This window comes from Phoca vitulina, unplaced genomic scaffold (genome assembly GCF_004348235.1).
Source record: "Phoca vitulina isolate PV1807 unplaced genomic scaffold, GSC_HSeal_1.0 scaffold35, whole genome shotgun sequence".
In the NCBI taxonomy this organism is placed as follows: domain Eukaryota; kingdom Metazoa; phylum Chordata; class Mammalia; order Carnivora; family Phocidae; genus Phoca; species Phoca vitulina.
In genome coordinates, this window is record NW_022589738.1 from 11449124 (window position 1) to 11473493 (window position 24370).

The 24370-nt window shown below is 41.0% G+C and overlaps 1 protein-coding gene across 1 annotated transcript in view; it reads right to left on the bottom strand.

Annotated features, from left to right (window-relative positions):
• Window positions 1–657: 657 nt before the first annotated feature.
• SRPX (sushi repeat containing protein X-linked) overlaps window positions 658–24370 on the bottom strand; it is a 112331-nt gene continuing 88618 nt past the window's right edge. Inside the window, exons 9-10 of the mRNA XM_032426463.1 lie at window positions 16983–17104; window positions 658–1210 (exon numbers count right to left, since the gene is read on the bottom strand). Of these exons, the coding sequence (XP_032282354.1) occupies window positions 1027–1210; window positions 16983–17104 (306 nt within the window). The 3' untranslated portion in view covers window positions 658–1026. The remainder of the gene's footprint in view (window positions 1211–16982; window positions 17105–24370) is intronic.

Here is a 24370-nt window from a genome sequence, read left to right on the forward strand (position 1 = left end):
GCTATAGAAGATCGGTTCTGCCAGTCTTCAGGTAAGTGTCAGTTAGTTATATACATGTAGTTGATGCCTTGATGTGCCCATGGGATAAGGTGAGCTCAGGATCCTTCTCCTCCATCTTCCGAATGTCTGTTTACTTTGATTCTAATAGTTCAACTGGTTAGTAGTTAGGGAGCTTTCTTTTTTTGCCAGAAAGTAGTGCTATAGCGGAAGTTCTTGGTTTCTCCTATGCGAACTGACTTGCTGCTAAGGTTTTGAGTGCACACATTAAAAAGCTGTTGGGAATAAAAAGGTGGTGGCAGAGTGGGGGTAAGTATGTGTTTAGTTCTTGTGGCTTTGGGTGTGGCCTGGTAGGACTATCTTCCAGGGGAGGGTCCCAAAACATGGACTTCCAGCAACAGGGTGATGAGCCTTCTGTCTTTGGGGGAAAAACAAAAGGGGAGAATTGGTGCTTGTTTATGCTCTCACAGTTAGTTAGTGATTGAAGGCTTACCTCTTTAATTTTTGGCTTGTTGCTGTAATCAGCTACTCCACCACCTGAAAGCACAGCTCTCCCAGCTCAGCTGAGCTCCTCCTGATGAAAGAAATTACATTTTTCCATTCCTAAAGCCACTGAGCAAGTATGGCTTGTGCTTAAAACATAAAATGAGTTTTAATAAATTTGCTCCAAAATATTTTATTAAGAAGTTTTATATAAAAAACAAAATAGAAGTAAGTAAGTTATGTGTTACACTAAATAACACACTGAAAGCATGTGTATGGTTGTGGTTTCTAATTTCTCTATAAAATTAACCAGCCATGATGGAATAAAGAGAAAGAGTACATATCCTATTCACCATTTTGGGGGGTACACTTCAAAGTACAAAAAGCATCATGGTAATTTTTAAGTGCAAAGAAAGCTCATATTAAAATAGACTTTTTAAAAATTACAAATAAAAATCTGTACATCAAGGGTATTTTTATGGCCCTTCCGCGTGCATAGCACTACGTAGAACGAGAGCAGGAACTGCCGAGAGAGGCACCATCGCATCAGGTGTTACAGGTCTGGCCCATTTCAGCTTGCAGGACCATCTCCTCTTTTCTCAAGGGGAAAGTATCGATCAGGTTGAAGAGGGCCACAGGCATCACCAGGGAGACATAGCGCTCCTTGTCCATGCCATGCTTATCCACTAGCACCATACTGAAGGAATAGAGTGGGATTCGCAGCAACAACCTAGGGCAGACAAAGAGAAGACTGTCAAACCTGACTCCCAAGGGTTCTGCTGGACCAACCAGAGCGCTATAGTGACACTGTGTGCAGAGAAAGGCTTACTACCGCCGACTTACTCATCTGAAGACCCTTGCTACTCACAGTATGGTGCTTGGACTAACAGCGTCACTGGAGAATCCCATGCTCCACCCCGAACCTGCTGAATTACAATCTGAGTTACTAACAAGATCCCCAAATGAATGGTATGCACGTGAAAGGTTAAGTAGTACCGCTTCGCAACCGTCAGGAAGACACCGGGCCTGCCTCGGTGCACTATGTGCCAATAGTTACTCCAAGGTATGTACGAAAATACTAATAGATTTTTTGCATTAAATTGGAGTCAACCCAAATTTACAGACTAGGTCTGCACAACCATGTACACACTAGAACTAGGGCCATGGTTAATAGGGGTGATTTTGCCCTCTAGGGAATATCCGGCTATGTCTGGACACATTTTTTTGTTGGCACAGTGAAGGGGAATGTCTAGTCTCTAGGGAGACGTAAGCCTCCCCCAGCAAAGAATTAGCTAGCCCCAAATGCCAATAGTACTGAGGCTGAAAAACCCTGGACTAGGTGAAGCTGACTGAAGGTAAGTCTCCAAACATTGTAGTTCTGGCCCATTCTGGCTTATTCAGTAGCCAGCTCAGGACTGCACAGTTAGAGGAGATTAAGCTTGGTCTACACTCTAGGTATATTAACTTGGTTAATTTTAATTTCTGCCTCAAATAATTCCCTCCCAAAAAGTCTGACTTTTTCTACTCTACCATGCTAGAATTTATATTGTGTAAAATAATGATTTTTATATGAACAGAAACATGTTTAGATGAAATAAGCCAGAGAAAGCAACCAAGCTGATCAGCTGAGCCCACTGAAAAATAAGCCCAGTCTCTTTTTTTTGATGTAGTGTTCCATGATTCATTGTTTACGTATAACACCCAGTGCTCCATTCAGTATGTGCCCTCTTTAATACCCATCCCCAGGCTAACCCATCCCCCCACCCCCCTCCCCTCTAGAACCCTCAGTTTGTTTCTCAGAGTCTCTCATGGTTCGTCTCCTCCTCCGATCTCCCCCCCTCCATTTTTCCCTTCCTGCTTTTTTTCTTATAATGTATGATTTGTTTCAGAGGTACAGGTCTGTGATTCAACAGTCTTACACACTTCACAGCGCTCACCATAGCACATACCCTCCCCGGTGTCTATCACCCAGCCACCCCGTCCCTCCCACCCACCACTCCAACAAGCCTCAGTTTGTTTCCTGAGATTAAGAATTCCTCATATCAGTGCCACTCAGTCTCGATTTTACTTTTGACTTTACTTATCTAGAGGTTATGTGTAAGGCAGAATACACAGTACCATCTGTATTTAAAATGAAATATTTCTCCTCCCACAAAAGGATCAAGGGAAAAATATTCATTACTCAAAATCCAAACTGACTACACTTGCTCCTGCCTTTTAAGAGAGTTTCGGGTAAGATGGGAATAATTTATATTTTATCTCAGTGGGAGGTTAAATTGCTAATCCACCGATAATGACTAGAAGGAAAAGAAAGACAACATTAAAATACCTCTACCAGGTCTCCTGAGACGTAAGAGGGAAGCTCAGGAGTAGCTGACTGAGAAATGCATTAATGGAATGTTTGTAGACCACGAAGTGGGGCAAAATGGAGATAAACTGCGCTGCATCTTTAAAGAGAGGAGTATTTAGGTTTTTCTGGGGGAGAGGGGGATGTCCTAGGGCAGAAGGGTCCCAGAAAACAAGCGCAGAAAAGAAAGCCGGTCTGGAAGGAGAAAAAGGCCAAGCAATGTTGTGGCGGTTGGAGCCTGTGGGTTGCCTGGGGGGCAGCCAATGAGGGACTGGAGCATTTGCTGTTATAGTGCTTCTGAGGCTAGGATGGAAATCTCCCATGGTGTCGCCATCTGCTCCACACACATTCCTCATGTGAGCCTTGTGCCTTGACTGACAGAATATAAAGAGGAAAAACGACCATGGGAAGAAATGAGTGTTCAGGCCAGCAGGCTATCAACAGTCACTGGAGTGTATCCCATCATGGCCAAGAGAACACAGAAATCTTGGGGATGGATGATGGGACACCCCACAGGTTGAGGGGGTGGTGCCAGCAGTGTGTTAGAGTTACATAAATGCCTGTCATCAGATTGGAATGAGGTCTTCCTGGAGTATCTTCTAGAAAACTCTGCAGACTCAAAAAATAATACGGGATGTTCTGTTTCAAGATGGCAAAGGAAGAATATCCTGAACTCCCCTCCTCCCATGGACACAAGAAATTTACAACTACATATGGAACAATTTCTTCTGAAAAAACACCTGAGACCAGGCAGAGTGACTACTACATTTAAGGAAATGAGAACAAAGCCACATCCAAGCAGGTATGAAAAGCTGAGATACAGTCTCAGCAAAAAATCCACATGCCCAGCACAGTAATACCAATCAGGAGGGAGCTGAAAACCTGGAGCTCTTCCCCGAGGATCAGAGTATTTCCACCCCTCTTGGGGAACCCTGTCTTGAGATCTGCACATGAGAGAGCTCTCCCCAAATGGCTAGCTTTGAAAACTAATAGGGCTGAAGCACATGAGATGCGCAGGTCTGTGGTAAACTGAGAAATGGTGCTTACAGGGCTCAACATGCAAACTCACCCCAAAGTGCAACCCAGAAGCAGCCATTTGAAAAACACCCAGACATCAGGTGAGAGAGGCTCCTGACTGGGGGGCAGGGGCCTGAGGGAGAGTCTCCAGGGACAGAGGTTCATGGGTGCCATTTTCACACTCCACCTCTGTCTTGCTAAGAGAGATGGCTTCCACTAGCCTTTTCTTAGTTTTGGCCTTTGGGCTACTTCGTTATACTCCAGCCAGCAGGTGCCATCTTTGTGCTATCCTGCCTTCTAAAGCTGGTGGGCACTGTCTCTCTCCATCCATTCCTTGCTCCCCGTCATGCACACTCAAGCTCTCTTGCTTCCAGTCTGTCCATCATGCTCACTTTCCCTCCAGCTCTGTCCATCTCTCTCTTCCCCAGCTCTCACATGCACTCCCTGTCACACTAGTCTTCTCTCCATCTGTCCTTTGCACACTTGTTCCCCATTTCTCTCTCCCTTTCCCTCTCCTTCTCTGTGTGTGTCCATCTCTTGCTTTGTCTGTGTGTGTCTCCTATGTTCCATCCCCCTCTCTCCCTTTTATCCTTCTCTTTCTCTCGCCCTGTTTCTGTGTATGTGTCTGTGTTGGTGTGTCTTTCTACCTCTTTATCTCTCCCCCTGTAGGTCTCGGTCTTTCTGTCTGTCTCAGCTTCCCCCTCTCTTCCTCTCTACATCCCTCTCACTCCATCTCTGTCCATGTCTCTTTCTCTGTCTCTGTGTCCATCTCCCCCACTCTGTCTCTCTCATTCTTCTCCCCCATATCACCCTACCCCCCCACTTGTGTGTGTCTCTCTCTTTGCTCCTGTCCCCTCTTTACCCCCACCTCCCTCTATCCTTTTCCTCTTTCTAACCATCTCCTTACAATTATTTGTGTCTTGGTCTCTCCCTGTGTGTGTCCCTCTCTTCTTTGCTCTGTCCCCCTCCCTCTCTGTCTCTCTTTATCCCTTTTTCAGTGAGTACCATCCTTTGCACTCTCCCTTTGCTTCACTCAAGCTGGTGGGCCCCATCTTCACACTCTCCATCTGCCTCCCTACAGCTCACTAGTATTTTCCAGAAAGGAGTGTACACCTTTTCTGGTTCCCTGATACTCACTGATGCTGCTGCCAGGACACTTCTATATCATCTGGCTCTTGGGCCACTGTTGCTTACACCTATAGGTCCTACAAGATGGTAACCAACAGGAAAAAGTTCTTAAACAGCTACCACCTTCAGGAGACAGCAGTTAGTTCAGACCCAGGAGTTCAGTCTTTCTGTGAAAGAGGTCTATTAGCTTATCATCATAGCTACAGCACGTGGGGTGGGCTTTTCATTAAATATACATCTAGGGACTGACTGTAAACCTTTCAGAGACCTTGGAGGGGAGATGCTATCTCTGTACTCTCCCTCTGCTGCTCTCCAGAGTACTAGCAGCTATGGGAGGGGACCTCACATAGTTTTTTACATCTGGTGCCATGGTTTTTGTGGATGCCACACAGAGGATACCCCTTGATCACCTGGTTCTAGTGGCCAAAAAGACTTAACATTCCTGGATGCCACCAGACTGTAACAATCAAGAAGACAGTTCTTGGTAGGCTATCACCTCTGGGGCACTGCACAGACAGATTAAAACAGATCCCATCTTTCTGTGAAAAATTCCTATTTCCTTATCCTGGAGCTTCATCCTGAGGGGCAGGCTTCAGCTTTAGCACACATCTAGGAACCTATATGTCCTAGAAAAGAGCTTATTCACTTGTCTGAGGTCCCAATTTTTGTGACTGCCACCCAGGGGACACCTCCCGATCACGCAGCTCAGATGACCAGTGGAGCTAACATTCACAGTCCCACAGCACTATATGTATATTTGCATCCTTAACAGCTGCTGGTTGGGAGTCTGGCTTCCAATGAGCCTGAATCTAAGTGCTAAGATTCTCACTGTTGGTACACGGATACATACTGGCACACTCTCAAATATTGGAAGCTACTGAAAATAAAATAGTCTGCTTAGAGAATCAGAAAGGTTTGAGAGAACCAAAAGCTCGGGCACAGATGACCAATAAAGATCATCTCCTATATAAGACCACCATTTCAACATTGGGAGAAGTGGCTGTTTCATCTAATGCAACAGAAGAATATGCTCCGAACAACATAGCAAGATCAAGCCTTGGAAAATAAACCTTAATAAAATGGAGAAAAGTAATCTACCTGATAAAGAGTTCAAAGTAATGATCATAAAAATGCTCACTGAACTCGGAAAAAGAATGGTTTAGTACAGTGAGAACTTCAAAAAAGAAAATATAAGTACCAAACAGAAGGCACAGACCCAAAGAATTCAATAACCGAATTTAAAAATATGTAAGAGGAATTCAACAAACTAAATGAAGCAGAAGAAATAATCAGTGAGCTCAAAGACAGGGCAGAAGAATTTAAAATTTTTCTTTGTGCTGCTCTGAATGGGTAAACAATGAAAATAGCTTAAAGGACATATGGAACAACAGAAAACAGACTAACATTTGCATATAATATGGTTCCATTAGACTATCAGCATCTATTTTCAACAGAAACTTTGCAGGCCAAAGGGAGTGGCAGGATACATTCAAAGTGTTCAAAGAAAACAGCTTCCAACCAAGAATATTCTATTCAACAAAATTATTCAGAATTGAAGGAGACATAGTTTTGCAGACAAGCTAAAGGAGTTCACCCCCACTAAACCACCCTTACAAGAAATGGTAAAGGAACTTCTTTATGCTGAAAAGAATGGGCACTAATTAGTAACAAGAAAATATATGAAAGTATACATCTCATTGGTAAAGGTAAATATATAGTAAAGGTAGTGGATTTATCACATAAAGTTAGTATAAAAGGTGTAAATACGTAAGTAGTAAAAATAACTATAACTACAGTAAGTTAAGGGATACACAAGATAAAAAGATGTAGTTGTGACATCAAAAACATAAAACATAGTCTTTGGGTAAATACCTAGTAGGGCAATTGCTGGATCAGAGGGGAGTTCTATTTTTAACTTTTTGAGGAACCTCCATAGTGTTTTCCACAGTGGTTGTACCAGTTTGCATTCTCCCCCAACAGTGCACAAAGGTTCCCCTTTCTCCACATCCTCAATACCTGTTGTTTGTGTTGACTTTAGCGATTCTGACGGGTGTGAGGTGATATCTTACTGTGGTTTTGATTTGCATTTCTCTGATGATGAGTAGTGTTGAACATCTTTTCATGTGTCTATTGGCCACCTGTAGGTCTTCTCTGGGTAGGGAGAAGTGTACATTTTAAAATTGTTTTTTGAGTGTTGAGTTGCATAAGCTCTTTGGATATTTTGGATACTTACTCTTTATCAGATATGTCATTTGCAAATACCTTCTCCCATTCAGTAGGCTGCCTTTTAGTTTTGCTGATGGTTTCCTTCACTGTGCAGAAGCTTTTTATTTTGATGAAGTCCCAATAGTTTATTTTTGTTTTTGTTTCCCTTGCCTCAGGAAACATATGTAGAAGGAAGTTGCTATGGCTGATGTCAAAGAGGTTATGGTCTGTGTTCTCTAGGATTGTTATGGTTTCATGTCTCACATTTAGGTCTTTGATCCATTTTGAATTTTTGTGTATGGTGTAAGAAAGTGGTTTAGTTTCATCCTTTTACAGGTTTCTGTCCAGTTTTCCCAACACCATTTGTTGAAAAGACTATCTTTTTTTTTCCATTGGATATTCGTTCCTGCTTTGTCAACAATTAATTGACCATATATTTGTGGGTTCTTTTCGGGGTTTTCTATTCTGTTCCATTGCTCTATGTGTCTATTTTTGTGCCAATACCATACTGTTTTGATTACTACAGCTTTGTAATATATCTTAAAGTCTGGAATTGTGATGCCTCCAGCTTTGCTTTTCTTTTCCAAGGTTGCTTTGGCTATTTGGGGTCTTTTGTGGTTCCATACAAATTTCAGGATTATCTGTTCTAGCTCTGTGAAAAATGCTGGTGGTATTTTGATAGGGATTGCATTAAATGTGTAGATTTCTTTGGGTAGTATAGACATTTTAACAGTATTTGTTCTTCCAATCCATGAGCATGGAATGTCTTTCCATTTCTTTGCATTGTCTTCAATTTCTTTCATCAGTGTTTTATAGTTTTCAGAGTACAGGTCTCTCACCTCTGGTTAGGTTTATTCCCAGGTATCTTATTTTTGGTCCAATTTTAAATAAGTTTTTCTTAATTCTCTTTCTACTGCTTCATTATTGGTGTATAGAAATACAATAGGTTTCTATACATTGATTTTGTATCCTGTGACTTTACTGAATTCATTTATCAGTTCTGCCAGTTTTTTGGTGGAGTCTTTCAGGTTTTCTACATAGAATATCATGTCATCTGCAAATATTAAAAATTTTAATTCTTCCTTTCCAATTTGGATGCATTCTTTTTGTTGGCTGATTGATTGCTGTGGCTAGAACTGCCAGTACTCTGTTGAATAAAAGTGGTGAGAGTGGACATCTTTGTCTTGTTCCTGACCTTAGGGAGAAAAAGCTCTGTTTTTCCCCATTAAGGATGATGTTCTCTGTGGTTTTTTTACATATGGCCTTTATTATGTTGAGGTAGTTTCCCTCTAAACCTTTGTTAAGGGTTTTTTTTTCTGCATCAATTGAAATGATCATATGGTTCTGATCCTTTCTCTTATTGATGTGATGTATCACATTGAGTGATTTGTGAATATTGAACCATCCTTGCAACCCAGGAATAAATCCCACTTGATTGCAGTGAATGATTTTTAATGTATTGTTGGATTCAGTTTGCTTGTATTTTGTTGAGGACTTTTGTATCTATGTTCATCAGAGAAATTGGCACATACTTCTTTTTTGTGGTGTCTTTATCTGGTTTTGGTATCAGGTAATGCTGGCCTCATAGAATGAATTTGGAAGTTTTCCATTTTTTAGAATATTTTGAGAAGAATAGGCATTAACACTTCATTAAATGTTTGGTAGAATTTTCCTTTGAAGATAACTGGCCCTTGAGTTTTGTTTGTTGGGAGTTTTTTGATTACAGGCTCAATTTCTTTGCTGGTAGTCTGTTCAAGTTTTCTATTTCTTCTTGTTTCAGCTTTGGTAGGTGATAGGTTTCTTGGCATTTATCCGTGTCTTCTAGGTTGTCCAATTTGTTGGCATATAGTTGTTCATAATATTCTCTTATAACTGTATTTCTGTGGTGTTGGTTGTTATTTCTCTCCTCTCATTTGTGATTTATTTGAGTCCTTTCTTTTTTTTTTCTTGATAAGTCGGGCTAGAAGTTCATCAATTTTATTAATTTTTTCAAAGAACCAGCTCCTGGTTTCACTTACCTGTTCTATTCGTCTTTTAGTTTCTATATCATTTATTCTGATCTAATCTTTGTTCTTTTTCTAGCTCCTTTAGGTGTACCATTAGGTTGAGATTTTTCATGCTTCTTGAGGTAGGCCTGTATTGCTATGAACTTCCCATTTAGAACTGCGTTTACTGCATCCCAAAGGTTTTCGACCATTGTGTTTTCATTTTCATTTGTTTCCATGTAGTTTTTTATTTCTTCTTTGATTTCCTGGTTGACCCATTCATTGTTTAGTAGCATATTTTTTAACCTCCATGTATTGTGGTCTTTCCAGATTTTTTCTTGTGGTTGACTTCTAGTTTCATAGCATTGTGGTCAGAAAAGATGCAAGTTATGACTATGATTTTTTCATTTTGTTAAGGCTTGTTTCTGGCCTAATATGTGATCTATTCTGGAGAATGTTTAATGTGACTAGTGCCCTTTTAAAATATATAATACTTTATGTGTTAGTTTGTACTCTAGAAAAAAAAAAATCAATAAAACTCTATTTATCAACAAAATAGCTTGAGACCAAAAAAAGAAAAGAAAAGCAGTTCTAAAAGGAAAATTCATAGTGATAAATGCCTACCTCAAGTAAGAAAAAAATCTGAAATAATGTAACTTTACACCTCAACCAGAACAAGTGAAGGCCAAAACAGAAGAAAGAAAGGAAATAAAGTTCAGAGTGAAAATAAATGAAACACACAATAGAAAAGATCAATGAAAGAAGAGCTAGCTTTTTGAAAAGACGGCAATACTGATGATAAACCTTTAGCTAGATTCACAAAGAAAAAAAAAGAGGGCTCAAATAAGTAAAATCAGAAATGAAAGAGATGTTACAACTGATAATATAAGAATACAGAAAATCATAAACTACTATGAACAATTATATGCTAACAAATTAGACAACCTAGAAGAAATGTATAAAATTCTAGAAACATTTAACTTTCCCAAACTGAATCATGAAGAAATAGAATATCTGAACACACCAATTTCTAGTAAGGCTATTGAATCAGTAATCAAAAAACTGTCCACCAAACAGAAGACCAGGTCCACATAGCTTCACTGGTGAATTATAGCAAACATTCAAAGATGATGATTAATAACAATCCTTCTCAAACCATTCCTAAAAATGGAAGAGGATGGAACGCTTCCAAGCTTATTTTATGAGGCCAGAATTTCCCTGATACCAAAACCAGATGAAGACACTACAAGTCACTAGAAGAAAAGCCCAATATCCCTAATGAACATAGTTGCAAAAATCCTCAACAAAACACTAGCAAGCTGAATTCAACAATACAATAAATGGATCATTCACCATGATCAAGTGGGATTTCTTTCAGGGATGCAAGGATGGTTCAACATCTGTTCAACATGATACACCACATTTACAAAATGAAGGATAAAAAAATATACTCATCAATAGATGCAGAAAAACAATTTGCAAAACTCAATATTGTTTCTGATGAAAACTCTCAACAAAGTATAGAGGAAACAAACCTCAACATAACACAGGCTATATATGCCAAGCCCACATCTAACATCATACTTGATGTCAAAAAACTGAAGGTTTTCCAATAAGGTCAGGAACAAGACAAGGATGCCCACTCTCACCACTATTATTTAACATAGTATTAGAAATCCTCCCCACAGCAGTTAGGAAAGGAAAATAAATCAAAGGCATCCAAATTGGAAAGGAAGTATTAAAGCTGTCACTATTTACAGAGGACATATTATATACAGAAACAGAAAATCCTAAAGATTGCACCAATAAAGTGTTAGAATACATGAATTCAGGAATGTTACAGGATGCAAAATCAAGATGCAAAAAATCTTTTGCATTTCTCTACACTAATAATGAAGTATCAGAAAGAAAATTAAGAAAACAAGCACTTTCACAATTGCATGAAAATGAATAAAATACGTAGGAATAAATTCAAGGTTAAAGACCTGAACACTGAAATCTTTAAGACACGGATGAATGAAATTGAAGAAAATACACAGAAAAAAAAGATGATATTCCATGCTCATGAATTGGGATATTGTTAAAATGTCCATACTACCCAAAGCAATATACAGATGCAATCCCTATCAAAATTCTAATTGTATTTTTCACAGAAACAGAACAAAAAAAATCGTTAAATCTGTATGGAAGCACAAAAGATGCTGACTAGCTAAAACAATTTTGAGAAAGAACAAAGCTGGAGGCAATATGTGCCTTGATTTCAAACTATATTACAAAACCAATCAAAACAGTATGGTACTGTCATAAAATCAGACACATAGGTCAGTGTAACAGAATAGGGAGCCCAGAACTACACCCACACACATATGGTCAATTAATTTATGACAAAAGAGCCAAGACTTTACAATGGGGAAAGGACAATTCCTTCAATAAATATTTTCGGGAAAACTGGACCACTATCATACACTATATACAAAAATAAACTAAAAAATGCCTTAAAGACTTGAATGTAAGACCTAAAACCCTAACATATAGGAGAATATATAGTCAGTAAATCCATCATCACCGTGATGCTTTTTTGGATTTGACACCAAAAGTAGAGGCAACAAAAGCAAAAATAAGCAAGTGGGAATACATCAAATTAAAAAGTTTCTGCATAGGCAATTATCAACAAAATGAAAAAGCAACCTACTGAATTAGACAAAGTATTTGCAACTCATACCTGAGAAGAGACTAATATCCAAAATATATAAAGAGCTCATACAACTCAGTAACAAAACAAACACAAAATAAAAAATGGGCAGAGGAATTGCATAGGTGTTTTCCCACAGAAGACATACACATGGCCATCAAATACATAGCTGTTAACAGGTCCCAGAGCATTCAATTAGGAATATCCTTGTTTATTTTTTTCTTAAATCACTTCGCCACCAAAAAAAGAAAAAAAGAGAGAGAGAAAGAAAAAAGAAAATGTGCTGAACATCACTAATCAGAGAAGTGGAAATCAAAACCACAGGGAAATAACACCTCACTCCTGTTAGAATGGCTATTATCAGAAAGACAAAAAGTATGTGTTGGTGGGGGCGCCTGGGTGGTACAGTCAGTTAAGCATCTGACTCTTGGTTTTGGCTCCAGTCATAATCTCAGGGTCATGAGATTGAGCCCCGCATCATGCTCTGCACTCAGCTGGGAATCTGCTTAAGACTCTATCCCTCTCCTTGTCCTCTCCCCCTTCCCCCCCCCACCACTCCCCTCTCAAATTAATTTTTTTTAATATTTTATTTATTTGACAGAGAAAGAGAGCGCAAGAGAGGGGACATAAGCAGGGGGAGTGGGAGAGGGAGAAGCAGGCTTCCCGTGGATCAGGGAGCCCGCTGCGGGGCTCGATCCCAGGACCCTGGGATCATGACCTGAGCTGAAGGCAGACGCTTAACGACTGAGCCACCCAGGTGCCCCTCAAATTAATAAATTTTTTTTTAAGATTTTATTTATTTATTCATGAGAGAGAGAGAGAGAGAGGCAGAGGGAGAAGCAGGCTCCCAAGGAGCAGGGAGCCCAATGCGGGACTCAATCCCAGGACCCTGAGATCATGACCTGAGCCAAAGGCAGACACTTAACCATCTGAGCCACCTAGGTGCCCTCAAATTAATAAATATTGAAGAAAAAAAAAGCATTAGTGAGGATGTGGAGAAAGGGAACACTTGGGCACTGTTGGTGACAATGTATATTGGTGCAGTCATTTTGGAAAACAGTATGGATATTCCTCAAAAAAAATTAGTAAGTATATGATTGTCCAAACTCCACTTTTGGGGGTTTATCTGAAGAAAATTAAAAAAAAAAACTTGAAAAGGTATATGCACCCTCATCTTTACTCCAGCATTATGTACAATAGCCAAGAGATGGAAACAATGTAAGTGTCCATCAATGGGCAAATGGATAAAGTATATTTGGTATGAAAAGGACAATGGACTTTTTCATACCAAATATACTTGAAGCATAATAGTTCACTAAATCTGTTTCAGACTATGGAGAATTTGTATAATAGGATCTACTGCGCAACAGAAACCAGAAATTGCTATCAATGGAAAATTTGAAAAATAAAAAATACATGGTGTACACACACACACACACACACTAGAACATTATTCAGCCATATAAAAGAATAAAATGTTGCCATTTGTGACAATATGGATGGACCTTATGGACATTATCCTAAGTGAAATAAATCAGAGGACAAATACCATGTGATATAACCTATATGCAGAATCTAAAACCACAAACAAGAAAACAAAAAAACAAACTCATAGATACAAAGGACAAATTAGTGGTTACCAGAGGCAGGGGGTTAGGGGTGGGTAAAATGTGTGAAGGGGGTCAAAAGGTAGAAACTTCTAGATCGAAAATAAATCATGAGAATTAATGTGCAGCATGGCAGTTATAGTTAATAAACTACATCACATATTTGAAAGTAGCTAAGAGTAAATCTTAAAATTTCACAAGGAAAAAATGTAGCTACATATGGTGATGGGTGTTAACCAGACTTAGCATGATGATCATTTTGCAATAAGTACAAATAATGAATCATTATGTTGTATACTTGTATAGGGTCAATTATACCTCAAAAATAATATGGATATAAAAATAATGGCATCCTTTGTCCCTATCACCCTTGTAATTGCTGGAAAGTTACTCTAGGGAACATGAATTTGCCCATACCTTCATGCCTTAAAAAACATCAGAGTTGGGGCACCTGGGTGGCTCAGTTGATTAGGCATCCAATTCTTGGTTTCGGCTCAGGTCATGATCTTAGGGTCCTGGGATCAAGCCCCGCATCGGGTTCCACACTCAGTAGGGAGTCTGCTTGAGCTTCTGTCCTCTCTGTGCCTCTCCCCCCACATGCGCATGCTCATGCTCTCTCTAAAATAAATCTTGGGGCTCCTGGGTGGCTCAGTCGTTAAGCGTCTGCCTTCAGCTCAGGTCATGATCCCAGGGTCCTGGGATCAAGCCCCGCATCGGGCTCCCTGCTCTGCGGGGAGCCTGCTTATCCCTCTCCCACTTCCCCTGCTTATGTTCCCTCTCTCACTGTGTCTCTCTCTGTCAAATAAAATCTTTAAAAAAATTAAATTAAATAAATCTTTAAAAAAGAACACCTGAGACGGGGCACCTGGGTGGCTCAGTCAGTTAAGCGGCTGCCTTCAGCTCAGGTCATGATCCCAGAGTCCTGGGATCGAGCCCCGCATCAGGCTCCCTGCTCAGTGGGAAGCCTGCTTCTCCCTCTGCCTGCCACTTCCCCTGCTTGTGCTCTCTGTCAAATAAATAAAATATTTTATAAATAAACAAACACGTGAGAGTGAGAAAACAGGGAGGTGGGAACTTTGCAACACCAGGCATTGCTGCTGCCTGTTAATTGTTTTATCATGGCTTCAGTGCCATTTGAAAATAGTACTCTAACCAGACAAGAGAAGTTTTAGATTCTCCAGGCATTCTGCATCTCCTGTTCTTTCATGCTTTCCATTCTTTGCTTAAATTGGCTCTTTTCATCTGCACTAGACTCTAGGGTGAATTCAAAGGGAAAAAGATAAAACATCCATCTGCCAAGTCCCTTATTCCTCACTGATAGGTCTGATAAAGGGGTCATGTGGCCTGACACTGAATCCATTAAGTAATTCATGGACAGATCATCTCTGCGTGACATCTACCTGGACTATCTTCTGGCTACCCAGTAATGATTGACCCTCTTTTTATAGGCTGCTTTGCAAAATTTCCACTTCAAAGTTGTGAAGTCTTTGGTAAAACACTAGGCCAGTGGTTCTCACAGTGTGAGCCCCAGACCACCAGCTTCGGCCACACATGGGAACATGCCTGAAGTGCCAGTTCTCAGGCCCCAGCCTAGACCTACTGAAGCAGACGCTGTGGGGGTGGGGCCCAAATTCTATGTTTTAACAGTGTTCCAGGCAATTCTGAGGCTGCTCAGGTTTGAGAGGCACTGAGTAATTCATGTATGCAACTTCTTTGTTGCTTTGGTCATCCCCAGCCTGCAGAGGTCTATAGTCACCCCAACATCTACAACTTGAGTGATAGAAGTTTTTGTCTTAAATCAGATTTTTCTGTTCTTCAAATTTCAATAGTTTAAAATCACATCACATCAAAATTTTATCAAGATTCCCTCTCTATTTATCTGTAATCCAAAGACTAACATTTAGCCGATTCTGTGACAGGTTTTTAAAAAATCATGAGTGCAGGGTATGAGCAGATAGGTCTAAATTACCAACAGCTTCAAACATAGATGTTGAGAATTTTTGTTAGACATTTTCAGATGTCAACATAGTCCTCTCCTGAGTTTTGCTGTTTTCAACTTGAAAGAAGTGTAAATACACTCTTAGAGGCTACTCTCACCCCTGGAAATAGTAAATCTGTTTCAGTTTCCAATCATTTCCTCCACTTACTTAGCTCCAACATGCTGCCAGGCACTGTGCTAGGTATTGGATAGCAAATGTTGAGGAGATCTGGTGGTGACCTCAAAAGTGTCACCTCTAGAGAGGTGCTCGCAAATGCGACAGGACCAAAAAATGTATATATAAAAGCTTATGAGTATACCCAGCTTTCTCCCTCTTTCAGCCAACTAAAGGTAATTGAGGCATCCTCATTTCTTTTTCCCTCCCTTGCCCTCTGAGATTTTGACCTTGGTATGGATGGGGCACTCTTTTTGGGTGGAAAGGTATAAATCAAACATGGGGGGGTGCCAAAAGGCAGAGGGAAAATAGACCCATTAAAGAATCTATTGTGTCGATCTATGACATCACTGGCTCAGGACGTATTTCTATCCTATACTCTCCCAAGGAATCTCTGTGAACCTCTTTGAACATCTGTGATGGGGCTCATCAAGTCCTCTTTCATTTTCTTCTTCCTGGGAATACAGAAACGCTGCATTTCCCAGGCTGCCTTGAAGTTCAATCGCAATCACAGGATGAATTCTAGCCAATGGCCTTGGAGAGAACAATTTTCTGCTTCCAATGTGAAGCATGAAAGAGGAGTAGGGTTTATTTTTCCTCTCTTCCCCCTTTGCAGAAACCTGGAAGTCATGTCTTCTAAATGTTGATGCTACAAGATTGTGGGGCCACATCAGCCTGGGCCCCTGAAAGACTCTGAAGAGTAGTGACTATCGGCTATCAACAAGCATCCCCCCCTTGCACTGTGGGAGAAAAAAGGATGGGTGAGAAAGAAGATTTTGAGGAGTTTTGCTTTAGCCTAATTATCCTTTTCACAGTGGTCAAGAGATGCAAGTAAATATTTGGGATTGTTCTGAAATTACCTTTTGGCTGTTGAATTCTGCTTTTTTAAGGCACCACGACTCAGAGCCTGAGCACCATGATTCTAGCTTTGTAAGTATTACCGAAGTAAAATAAAGTTGTTAAAATGGGGGTGTGGACATCTGAAAGCATGGAGGTAAAAGAGGCCAAGCCTGCAAAGGCTAACTGGATGCCCGCTCTCCTAATAACACAAAGGATCACGAAGGTCCTTTTTGCAGCCTCTTCCTTACTCACCCCAACCCCATGCAGCAGAAAGAAAAACAAAGCCAAGACAAAGCACAGACCCTTCGTTAAAGAGGGAAAGAAGAGAACACTGGAAATTATCCACCACATGATATATTTTGCACAAGCAGCACCATGCCAATTAACATGGCTCTAGAACTCTCAGACTACAAGAAATTCAACATTGAAGGTTACCTGGAATTAATACTGAGTAGCGAGAAATCAGGGAGCCTGATCCCCAAAAAGCACATTGTAGGGACTACAATTTACGGACAGACTTCCACCTACCTGAGCTGCAGAGCCAGGGCTGGAGGCATAATCTTTGCGCCTATCCTGCCGACGAGGGCCGGGAACACACCCACAAGCTCCACCACTGTGATATGTCGAAGATCCAGGCCACACTGTGCTTGCTGGGAAGCAACAACAGAAGGGGAGGCATGAGCATGAGGAAAGAGACTTCCAGGTCAAACTACAGACGGCCAGAAACAGCAGTGTTCTGTTTGGGAAAGTTTATTTGCCTACTCCAAACATTCTTGAGAACAGTGGAGAAACTGGGGTTCAATTAGTGGCTTAAAACCCAAATACCCTCCTAGAGAAACCATTCAGCAATGGCTCAGCAATAAGACTGTGAAAACCTGAGCAAGATGGCAGTCTTCCGTATTTCCAGAGGAGGTGAGACTTTGCATGAGCTGAAGATCCTAGAAAGTGTCCAAAACCACCCCCAGAGAATTCCAATTTGTTTTCAAGGAGAGAAGAGTTATTTCCAGAGTCCCCTTATCTGCCCCTGCTTCTCCCCCACACCTTTGCCGTAACCTCCTCACACCCAAACACAGTAAGAAAAGACACAGTAATCAAAGGTTTCAATCTTCGTCTGGTGCCCTAGTTTTCACATCTGATGACCTGCCTTTTATACCTGCTGCCCACAGGACACCCTTTGATAGCCTGATGCTAGAGGCTGGGGGCCGGGAGGAAAGGGCTTGCGTTCCTGGGTCCCAAGGGACCATAACAATTGGAGACAGGGTTACTGGTGAACTACAACTCCTACGGCACAGGGCAGATGGAAGACTGAAACACCAGCAGCATTTCTTTTTTTTTTTAAGATTTTATTTATTTGAGAGCGAGCGAGCGAGAGAGTGAGCAAGTACATAAGTGGGGGGAGGGGCAGAGGCAGAGGGAGCAGCAGACTCCCCCGCTGAGCAGGAAGCCCAACATGGGGCTCGATCCCAGGACCTCGGGACCATGACCTGAGCCAAAGGCGGACACTGAACCGACTGAGCCACCCAGGCGCCCCTCCCAGCATCCTCTCTGAGAACGGGACCTATCTGCTTGTCCAGGAGGTCTGGCCTGAGGGGCAGGCTTTTGGTTTGGCATCCATCTAGGGGCCTCCAAAGGTATTCTCGGGGACTGGCGACCAGTGGATGCTGTCTTTGTGCTCTAACTCTGCCTCATTCCACCTCACTGGTATCTTCCAGGAAGGAGCTCATTCCCTTGTCTGGGAACTTGATTTTTATGGCTGCCGCCAGGAACACCTCGCTATCACCCGGCTGTGGCGTCCAGTGGGGCTTACACTAGCAGTCCTGCAGGCCCGTAACCAAAGGAGAGAGGGTTCTTAAATAGCCACCACCCTCAGGGCACAGCACGAGGTAACAGACCCGGGAGCTCAGTCATTATGTGAAAGACGCCTGTGAGCTTATCATCATAGGGGCGGCCTGAAGGGCAGGCTTCTCATTAAATACACATCGAAGGGCAGACTGTGAACCTTTCCAGAGACCTTGGACGGTGTCTGGTGTCCTGACTTTTGTAGCTGCCACTCACAAAATGCCCCTTGGTGGCCTGGCTCTGGTGGCTGGGAGGGCCTATGGGACTGTAACAATCAGACAGTTCTTGGCAGGCTCCCCCGCCCCCCACCCCGGGGCACTAGACAGCCGACTGAAGCTCAACCCCAGTATTTCTGTGCAAGAGGCCTGTTTGTTTGGCCTGGATCTTTGGCCAAAGGGGCAGACTTCAGGCTTGGCACACATCTAGGGGCCTGCAGACTTGCTCTCAGGGAACGTGGGCCAGGGGACACCGTCTTTGCACCCTCGCTCTCTGGAGGTTTTCTCGGCTAGCCCAGGCAGGGGAATTAACGCATTGCCCTACCCACTATGGATCAAGACTCACAGCCACTCCTGACCAGAAAGCCTATTTGGGAAAATGTGGGAGTTGCCGTAAGTGAACTCTTCCAGTCCTGCCCAGGCAGGAGCATGAGTCATGGCCCCACCAGCTATGGAATATGGCTTCCACCCAGCCCCCTCCCTCTGACAGGGAAGATTGGTAAGAACACCAGGGCACTACCTAATGCGGCCACTCCCAAGCTGGGAGGTAGGTGGGCAGAGCTGATCGCTACCAGAGCGAACACAGTAGTCCTGTTGGGACATGAACGTGAAGCTTGGGTCGACTTGACTCAAGACCAAAAATGAAGAGCATTAGTGGCCTTGGAGCTGCTGCTCCCACTGAGCCCAAGCAGGGAAACTAATGCTTCATCCACTCATCTGTCGCCCCACTTATTGCTGAGCACAGCCTCCCGACTGCCCGACCGGGGCACCTCCCCACAGCACAAGGGATGCTGGGTGGCCTATGTAACAGCCCTACTTAGAGGGGCACTTGAACAGAGGGCACAGCCCATGACTTTCCCTGTCTGTAGAGCAAAACCGGTAGCCTCACCTGACCATGATATTCAGCGCACACTCTTGCCTCATTCAGGTCCACGAACAGGGAGCTGTGCAGGCCCTGGTTTCCATCGTGCCACCCCACTGGAGCAGGGAGGCGAAGTCATAGCTCCACCTCCTGCTGAGTATAGTAGCCAGTCCTGCCTACTAAGCCTGACTCGAGAAGCCAGCCCACCCTACAGCTTCACTTGCATAAGGAAGCAAGCCAGCAGTCTTATCCAGCTATTCTCAGTAGGTGCACACACACCCCACCCCCGACCACCAGCCTTAGAACCCAAACAGTTGCCTTGCCCCAAAATAGAGCCTAAGAGCAGGCCCCACATGTCCAAAGACACTACCGGCAGACATGTCCAAAAAACCAAAACTGAGCTGATTGCTGAGAACTGTCTCAGCCAGAGGGAACCTGCAAAGTCTGGAAGAGAACACTTACTCGAATGTGTAGATACCAACACAAGGAATCAAGGATCATGAAAAAACACCAAAGGAAACCAATCAAGAACACCACCAAAGGGAACTAATAAAGCTCTAATAACTGATGCTACAGAAATGGAAATCTATGAATGGTCAGAAATTCAGAATAATTCTAAGTTTAGTGAACTACAAGAATGCATAGACAACTAGACAAAATTAGGAAAGCAATGTATGAACAAGACAAGTTCAACATAGAAACAATTAAAAAAAAACAGGGGTGCCTGGGTGACTCAGTCCATTAAGCGTCTGCCTTTGGCTCAGGTCATGATCCCAGGGTAACTGGGATTGTGCCCCTCATCGGACTCCTGACTCAGTGGGGAGCCTGCTTCTCACTCCCCCTCTCCCTCTGCCATTTCCCCTGCTTATGCTCTGTCAAATAAATAAAATCTTTTAAAAAATAAATTAAAAAAAAAATCCCAGGGGTGCCTGGGTGGCTCAGTTGGTTGAGCGACTGCCTTCGGCTCAGGTCATGATCCTGGAGTCCCGGGATCGAGTCCCGCTCAGCAGGGAGTCTGCTTCTCCCTCTGACCCTCCTCCCTCTCATGCTCTCTGTCTCTCATTCTCAGTCTTTCAAATAAATAAATTATTTTATTTTTAATTTTTTAAAAAAATTTTAAATAAAAATCCCAGAGTTAACGCATACAGTAACTCAACTGAACAATTCTATACAGAGCGTCAAAAGCAGTCTTGGCCATGCAGAAGGAAAAAAAAAAAAAATCAGCAACCTGGCAGATGCAGCATTTTAAACTACCCAGTCAGAGGAGAAAAAAAGAATAAAGAATGAAAAAGGAATAAAGCCTAAAGGACTTATGGGACAGAATGAAAAGAAACAATATTTACATTATGGGAATTTCAGAAGGAGGAAAAAAAAAAGGGGAGAAAGGGGCAGAAAATATATTTGAAACAATAATGGCTGAAAACTTCCCAAACCTGGAAAGAGATATAGACATCCAGATCAAAGATGCCCAAATGATCTCAAATAGGGCTGTACTGAGACACATCATAATTAAATTGTCAAAAGTCAAAGAGCAATAATTTTAAAAATAGCAAAAGAAGAGAGAGAAGTTACATACAAGGGAAGCCCATAAGACTGTTAGTGGATTTTTCAACAGAAACTTTTCAGGCCATAAGATAATGGGATGGCGTATTCAAAATATTGAAAGAAAAAAAACTGTCAGCCAACCATAATATACCAGGGGAAGTGGTCCTTCAGAAATGGGGAGATAAAGACTTTCCTGAGCAAACCAAAGTTGAGGGAATTGATCTCCATTAGACCTACATTATAAGAAATGTTCAACAGAGTTCATTAAGTGGAAATAAAAGAATACTAGCTGACATCATAAAAACATAAGGCGGCAATGTAAAAGTCACTGTTGATGGTAAATATATGATCAAAATTGGATTCTGTAATATGGTAAAGATGATGCTTAATTCACTTACAGCTCTAGTTTTAAAGTTAAAAAACAAATGGAGTAAAAATAACTCAAACTACAATCATCTGTTATTAGTTACACAATATAAAAACGTGTGAACTATAACATCAATAACCTAAAATGTGAGAGGGAGAAGTACAAGTATAAAGCTTAGGAATTCTACTGAAGTTAAGTTGATATTGGTTTAAAACAGAGTGTTACAATTTTAAGATATTGTATGTCAGTCTCATGGTAACCACAAGGGAAAAACCTGTACTAATTATACAAAAGAACATGAAGACGTCAAAGCATATTGAAACCATAAGACATCAAACACACACACAAAAAGACAGCAAGTAAAGACAGAAGAAACAATAGAGCTACAAAACAATAAAAAACAACAAAATAGAAGGTACATTCTTATCAATAATTACTCTAAATGTAAACACATTAAATTCTCCAATCAAAGGACAGAATACGTGAATGGATTTTTTTTTAAAAAAAGATCCAACTATATGCTGCCTACAAGAGACTCACATTAGCCTTAAAGACACATATAGACTGAGTGTGTGAATGAAAAAGGATATTTCAAGTAAATGGCAACCACAAAAAGTAGAAGTAACTATACTTGTATCATACAAAACACTTTAATCTAAAAATGGTAAAAGGAGACAAGGGGTGCCTGGGTGGCTCAGTCAGTTAAGTGTCCATCTTCAGCTCAGGTCAATGATCTCAGTGTCCTGGGATTGAGCCCCGTGTCCAGCTCCCTGCTCCACAGTGTGTCTGCTTCTTTCTCTCCCTCTCTCCCTCTGCCCCTCCCCCTGTACTCATACGCGCCCTGTCTCAAATAAATAAAATCTTAAAAGGAAGAGACAAAGAAGGTCATTATATAATGATAAAGGGATCAATACATTGGGAAGATATAAAAATTGAAAATATTTATGTACCCAACATCAGAGCAACTAAATACATAAAGCAAAAACAGAGCTAAAAGGACAAATAAACAGCAATACAATAATGGTTGGGGACTTTAATATCCCTCTGTCAACAATGGAGAGATCATCTATTCTCCAAAGATAACCAATAAGGAAACAGTGGATTTGAACAATACTATAGACCAAATGGACCTAAATGACATATAAAGAACACTCTGAGAAGAGCAGAGTACACATTCTTCAAATACTCATGGAATATTTTCTAGGAAAGACCATATATTAGGCCACAAAACAAGTCTTAGCCAATTCAATAAGAATAAAATCCTACCAAGTATCTTCTTTTCACATAATGGTATAAAACTAGAAATCAGTAACAAGAGGAAAGTAGAAACACCCAAATACATGGAAATCAAACACTCCCCTGAATAGCCATTGTATTGGAGAAGAAATCAAAGGGGATATAAAAAAGGATCTTGAGACAAATGAAAATGAAAACACAATATATCAAAACATATGGGATACAGCAAAAGCAGTTCTGAGAGGGAAGTTCATAGCAATAAAAGCCTATATTAAGAAGAAATTTCCCAAATAAACAACCTAATTTTATGCCTTAAGGAACTAGAAAAAGAAAACAAACTGAGCCAAAAGTTAGCAGAAGGAAGGAAATAAGATTAGAGTAGGAATACACTAAATATAGAACAGGAAAACAATAGACAAAAAAATAACCAAACTAAGATTTGGTTCCTTGAAAGATAAACAAAATTGACATACCTTAACTAGACTGACCAAGGAAAAAAAAAAGGATCCAAATCAACAAAATTATAAATGAAAAAGGAGATATTACAACTGATACCACAGAAATATAAATAATCACAAGAGGCTACTATGAACAAGTACATGCCCAAAACTGGACAACCTAGAAGAAATGGAAAACTTCTTAGAAACATACAAACTACCAATACTAAATTAAGTAAAAAAAATCTGGGCGCCTGGATGGCTCAGTCAGTTAAGCATCCCCCTTCGGCTCAGGTCATGATCCTGGGGTCCCGGGATTGAGGCCCATGTCGGGCTCCCTGCTCAGCAGAGAGCCTGCTTCTCTCTCTGCCCCTCACTCTGCTCATGCTCTGTCTCTCTCTCTCAAATAAATAAATAAAATCTTTTTAAAAATGTGAATAGTCTAATTACTAGTAAGAAGACTGAATCAGTAATCAAAAACCTCCTAACAAAAAAATGCCCAGGACAAGATGGCTTCACTGGTGAGTTTTACCAAATATTTAAAGAAGACCAATCCTTCTCAAATTCTTCCAAAAAGCTGAAAAGGAGAGAATACTTCCAAAATCATTTTATGAGGCCACCATTACCCTGAAACCACAGCCAGAAAAGGATACTACCAGAAAAGAAAACTATGAACCAACATCCCTGAAGAATACAGATGCAAAAATTTTCCATTCTCACCACTTATATTCAACTGGCACAGGAAGACCTTACCAGAGCAATCAGGCAAGGGAAGGAAAGAAAGGGCAACAGAAGTGAAATTTTCTCTATTTGCAGGTGACATGATCTTATATATAAGAAATTCTAAAGACTCCACCAGAAAACTGTGAGATATAATCAATGTATTCAATAAAGTTACAGTATACAAAATTAACCTTCAAAAACTAGCAGCATTTCTATATACAGTGAATTATCTGAAAAAGAAGAAAACAATCCCATTTAAAGCAGCACCAAAAACAGTAAAATGCATAGAAATAAACTTAACCAAGGTGGTGAAAGATCTCTACACAGAACTATAAGGCACTGACCAAAGAAATCAAAGAAAACACAATTAAATGAAAAGGTATCCTGTTTGTGGATTAAAAGAATTAATATTGTTTAAATGGGCATACTACCAGCCATCTATAGATTCAATACAATCTCTATCAAAATTGCAATGGTATTTTCTTTTTTACAGAAGTAGAATAAAAATCCTAAAATTTATATGGAACCACAAAAGACCCCAAATATCCACAGCAATCCTGAGAAGAATAAAATGGGAATCATTACACTTCCTGATTTCAAGCTATAATACAAAGCACCTATAGAATCAAAAGAGTGTGCTACTGGTATAAAAACAGACACATATGGGTGCCTGGGTGGCTCAGATGGTTAAG